This window comes from Medicago sativa, chromosome 1, assembly GCF_051527215.1.
Source record: "Medicago sativa cultivar Bolivia chromosome 1, Bolivia_mono, whole genome shotgun sequence".
In the NCBI taxonomy this organism is placed as follows: domain Eukaryota; kingdom Viridiplantae; phylum Streptophyta; class Magnoliopsida; order Fabales; family Fabaceae; genus Medicago; species Medicago sativa.
The window spans coordinates 71,445,657-71,451,315 of record NC_140749.1 but is presented as its reverse complement, the minus strand read 5'-3'; the positions used below and the strand labels follow the sequence as shown (position 1 = coordinate 71,451,315).

The 5,659-nt window shown below is 31.6% G+C and overlaps 1 protein-coding gene across 1 annotated transcript; it reads left to right on the top strand.

The window, feature by feature from the left end:
• The first annotated feature begins 456 nt into the window (after positions 1-456).
• Positions 457-5,129, top strand: LOC146957021 (GDSL esterase/lipase At5g33370-like). Its single transcript, XM_085733476.1, has 5 exons — positions 457-856; positions 1,013-1,140; positions 1,856-2,098; positions 3,239-3,491; positions 4,675-5,129. The coding sequence occupies exons 1-5, from the start codon at positions 610-612 to the stop codon at positions 4,905-4,907; spliced, it is 1,104 nt and encodes a 367-aa protein (XP_085589602.1). The 5' UTR covers positions 457-609; the 3' UTR covers positions 4,908-5,129.
• Positions 5,130-5,659: the final 530 nt, after the last annotated feature.

The following is a 5,659-nucleotide window of genomic DNA, read 5'->3' as shown; positions in this document are numbered from 1 at the left end:
TCATCTTATAAGCATGAATTTCTAGCCACTCGAATATTTAACCAAAAAATAAAAATCTCTTATCATTGTTTTTACCATGTTATATATTTTCTTTGACAAATTTACCATGCTATACATATAGGCCTAGTAATTAAATACTACAATTTTTATCTTGTACCAACTTACGAGTTGTGACTTGCTGATGCTGTTGTTGTATACTCAATTCCACTCGTTTTAAATGAATTGTTTTACCTCATTTCAAAATTATCACATCACATATACATGCATGCAACAAGTAGTAAATTACAATGGAGGTTGGTACACGGACCCCCAATTTTCTGCTCCTTTGATACGAAGGATGACATCGTTTTGGAATCTAAGGAAAATGTGACACATTTGCTGAAACAAGGAACTTGAGCAATTACTTTGTTACTTGATTTGGCGATTGATTTAAACTTGGAAGATGGTAGAAGAATCAATATGACATTTATGAATGCGGTAAAATGTTGTAGACTTGTAGTGAGTGGTCTTTCAAATTCTATATATATAGACGTAACATTTTTCAATCTATCACTTACTCACCACAACATATAGCGTAAAAAGTTTCACTTTACGTATTCATACTTAGTCATGGCTAGTTCTTTAGTGTTTAGTTGTTGTTTAATAATGATAACAAATTTGTATGTGGCCTTTGATTTTGCTCATGCTCAACCAACAAGAGCTTTTTTCGTGTTTGGTGATTCAATAGCAGATAATGGCAACAATCATTTCTTATTAACCACTGCTCGTGCTGATACTCCCCCATATGGCATTGATTTCCCTACGCACAAACCAACTGGACGTTTCTCTAATGGCCTAAACATTCCTGATATAATCAGTATGAGTTTAATATGTTATTAGCTTAATTACTAGCTAATCAAAATAGTTTATGCAATTTACTTGATTAACAATGCTGAATTGTTTGGTTCTAGTCTCTCATTTGCATGCATTGCTTAAAGTAGGGTTTTGATATTGTGAAATTGTTAAATTGCAGGTGAGCGACTTGGTTTAGAACCAACTCTTCCTTATTTGAGTCCCTTGCTAATTGGTGAAAAACTTTTAGTTGGTGCCAATTTTGCATCTGCGGGCATTGGAATTCTTAATGATACCGGATTTCAATTTGTAAGTTTAGTTAGTTGTTAATGTTATAAACATGACTGGTTAATTTTGTTATAGGAGGACAAAATTGTTAGTGACATGAATCAAACTCTGATCATCCTTTTTCAATACTCCCTCGGTGTCCTAGAAGAGGATCCATGACTATTTTATTTTTTTTGTGGTTAAAATAATAATGTTAAAAAATTTGTCCAATGAAATCTTCTCTCCTTCTACTGCTCTGTCCAGATCCACTTGTCTTCTATATATTGTTATGTCGAGCTCATATTTGTTTTAGGAAAGATCTTTTTTAAATTTTAAATTCTTTTTTGGGAAAAATCCGCATGTTTGGTTATAGGCTATAACCACATTATGCCTAGAGGTGGATCCGTCCCTAAGTATCCCTATAGTGGACTACAAATTTGGGGGCATTTTTATAATGTATTTCGAGTCATTTAAATTTATACTACATAAATAGTGCAAGGTTGTTTCTTTGTGGATTATTCTTACATGCTCACAAGATCAAATATAAATTATTTACACATGCTCATAAAATGTTAACTTTACATTTTAATTTTTTAATTATTTTAAAATGATTGAAAAAGTAATTCAATATTTTGCTTTTATGCGAGTGTGTCTAAAACTAGTGTCCATATAGTTTATGACTATGGAATACTTGTTTGCTTCTTTTATTCACAACTAAAGCTGACAATAGGTTGTAAATTAAATAATTTTTTGGCAGCTTGACATCATACACATTGACAAGCAATTGAAATTATTCGATCATTACCAGCAAAGGTTGAGTGCACATATTGGTGCAGAGGAAGCTAAGAAACTAGTCCACAAAGCAATTGTACTCATCGTTCTTGGAGGCAACGATTTTGTTAACAATTATTATTTGGTCCCATTTTCAGCAAGATCTCGCCAATTTTCTCTTCCAGACTACGTGACATATCTCATATCTGAATACAAAAAAATTCTCAAGGTAATACTACTTTGAAGCATGTGCCATGTATATTTCAATTGTCAAGAATTTATGATTCTCATTGGAAAAATACAACTCCTATGTTGGGCTAAAGAGGGAGGAGGAGTGCTAGCAACAGTCTCTTTTGAACACTCTCTCCAGCACTCACTCTTTTATTGGGTGAAATCAATGTATGATCTACACTTTGGAAATGGAACCCACATAAAGTGGTGGCACATACATTGATTTCACCCAATAAATGAGTGAGTGCTAGAGAGAGTGTTCAAAAGAGAATGTTGCTAGCATTCCTCAAAGAGGGAGTATGTTAGAAATATGGATTACTTTTCTTGATATTTTACAAATATGACACTTAGTATATTTTATGTTGGTTCCTATTATAAATATGGCACACAAAAATATTCCGTAGCCTATAATTGTGACATGTATATTACCTACTCGTTCTTTTCTCCAATGAATCTAGCTACTACCTCCGTCCCGGTATAATTGACCTACTTTGGTTTTTCACACAGATTAAGAAAAATGTATAAATAAAGGGGAAAGTGGAATATATTGTATTGGGAATGATAAAAGTAGTATTATTTAGTGTTATATTGTATTGGGAATGATGAAAGTTGTATTGAAAATTGAAATGGGTCAGTTATTTTGGGACACTTTTTTTTAGAAAATGGGTCAGTTATTCCGAGACGGAGGGAGTATTAAACTCAAACACATTAAGTGCATCAAAGTCGAGAATTACAAATTTGAAGTTGAGTCACATCATATCAAATATTTTAATTTCTTTTATCGTATAAGTTGTACTTAAGGAACATGTATACTACCTACTTAAAGATCAACTTATACTATATAAATAAATTAAATTAATGGAAAATATGTTTTTAGGAAAATTTATGAAAAATGTTAAATAGTGCCTCTGGAGAACTAGTTCAGTAAACAAATATAGCATAAATATTTCGGAATTCAAATATAGCATAAATATTTTAGAATTTGCATAGTCAAACTCTTAAAATGTAAAAAATGATGTCTTCAATGATAAAAACTTATTTTTTTTGTTTCCTTAATTAGTATCTCAGATACGCTAGTTTGCATGACCCATTAAATTACTATTTGATTCTTATGAGGATGTTTAATTAACGGGTGCAGAAACTTTATGATTTGGGAGGTCGTAAGGTTCTTGTAACGGGAACGGGACCAATGGGGTGTGTGCCTGCAGAGTTAGCTTTGAGAAGTAGAAATGGTGATTGTGATGTGGAACTTGTGAGAGCTGCCTCTTTATATAATCCACAACTTGTCGAAATGATCAAAGAACTCAACACAGAGATTGGTGTTGATGTCTTCATTGCTGCCAATGCACGTCAAATGCACATGGATTTTATTACCAACCCTCAATCTTTTGGTATGTGCACTAAACTTCAATTTTATCAATTTTTCTGTTTATTTTGTAGTAAAAAAACATAACTTTGAAATAGTTACTCCGTTTTAAAAAATAAATAAATTAGGGAAGGTAGAGAACTAAGAGTGTGTTTGGATAGGGGAATGTTTTGAGGGAATGTAATGTTATGAGGGAATTCAAATACTTTGAGGTGAATTCCATTGTTTGGATGGGGGAATGTAATGTAATGTTGAGAAAATGTAATGTTATGAAGGAATTCAAATATTTTGAGGTAAATTGCCTAGAATTTTAAATTATTTAAAATTTCCAAATTACCTCATCCAAACACACTCTAATAGTCATTTTACAATTGTCCTTAAGAACATCTAAACTCTGAATTTTAATGTTACAAGGCTAAGTTCTTTCCAATGTCATCCATATTTTATAACAATTGTCTCAAATAGTTTCTCCATGCATGCCCTGCATATTCTATTTACAACAAGCTTTAGCACACACAACCACATCTTTAGCTGGTTCATATATTTTTTACTGATGTACCGCCATGTATTTATGTTTTGATATCTATTGAGAAAAAAACCTTAGCATTTCAATGATTGTATAAATTAATTTGGGTCAATGAAGTTTTTAGTCCCTATAAATATTCACAATTTTGTTTTTAGTCCCTACAAAATAAAATCATACTTTTTAGTCCCTGTGACATTTTCCTTAAGCATTTTAGGGACCAAAATGTTGATGGAAATTTTTGACAGGGACTAAAAATGCTGATGGAAATTTTTTATAGGGACTAAAAATGTTGATAGAAAATTTTATAGGGACTAAAAAATGTGATTTTATTTTATAGGAATTAAAAACAAAATTCTGAATATTTACAAGGATCATTTAATTAACCCCATTAATTTTTAGCTTTAGCGTTACTTCTCCATATTTGTGGATAAAAATAAGGGGATAAAATAGGTTTTTTTTTTTTTGTCAAGTAGTCTGGTAGTTAGAAATTCACTTTTTTAAGGTGAATTAGCGGAATGACTGAGGTAAAATAATTTTTAACGTTATCATTACATTAGAAAGAAAAAAAAAACCTATTTTTTAAGGTTTTCTCTACTTTGAAACGATACCATCTTTTCGCCCTAAATTTGTATTTTAAAAAACCTATCTCTAATATAGTAATTTCGAAAATTTAAATCAACAGGATTTGTTACATCAAAGATAGCTTGTTGTGGACAAGGCCCTTACAATGGGATTGGACTATGCACACCCCTTTCAAACTTGTGCCAAAATCGAGATCTTTATGCATTTTGGGATCCATTCCATCCATCTGAAAAAGCTAGCAGAATCATAGTCGAACAGATCTTGACTGGCTCCAACGAGTATATGTACCCTATGAATCTAAGCACTGTTCTGGCCATGGATCCCATGGTTTGATTCTTACATTGCACTATTAGTTTCTTAGATATTTCTCTCAGGGATTAATTAAGTTACTATATGTGTACTAGTATGTGTTACCATATATCTTATTCTATATATTTTGACTCCTTAGTCCCTAGCTAGTGTTATTTGTGGTACAAAACATGCTGGCTTGTATCTCATTAATTGCAATTGCTCTATTCCCAGTAATAAAATGTTGTATTCTTTAGTGTGTGACAATATTGGAGAAATTAATTGTAATCGTGTAGCTTTTGCACCTCCTAATTAAAAAATATAGTGCATGTGATGAACATCCAGTCAATTCATAAACAAACTCGTATATTAGCATGTCAAAAAAAAAAAAACCGAGTATATAAAATGACATTATCCGCTGTTAAAGAGTATTGTACCAGGGATCCAAAATTGGTCGGATAGATTTGTATCAAAGTGTTAAACTAACTTTATATTGGTGGAAAAAAGAGTACTTTAAATGCATCTGGGTTAAATTAGCAAAATAATATGTTTATCTTTTTGAGAGAATTAGTGAAGGGAGAGTAACCTTATGTTGTTTGTGATAGCGCATCAATGATAACTTGCACCGTAAGTTATCTGTTTTCAAAGAGAGAATTGAGAAATTGAGAGAGAAGAAGAGAATGAACTATTGATTGTAAACTTGTTAGTCTCATTAGCCATGAAAGTGAGCTTACATCATTTTTTTTTTTTTGACGTTAAAGACAATTTCAATAACGAAAGTCTGGCAATAAATCAAA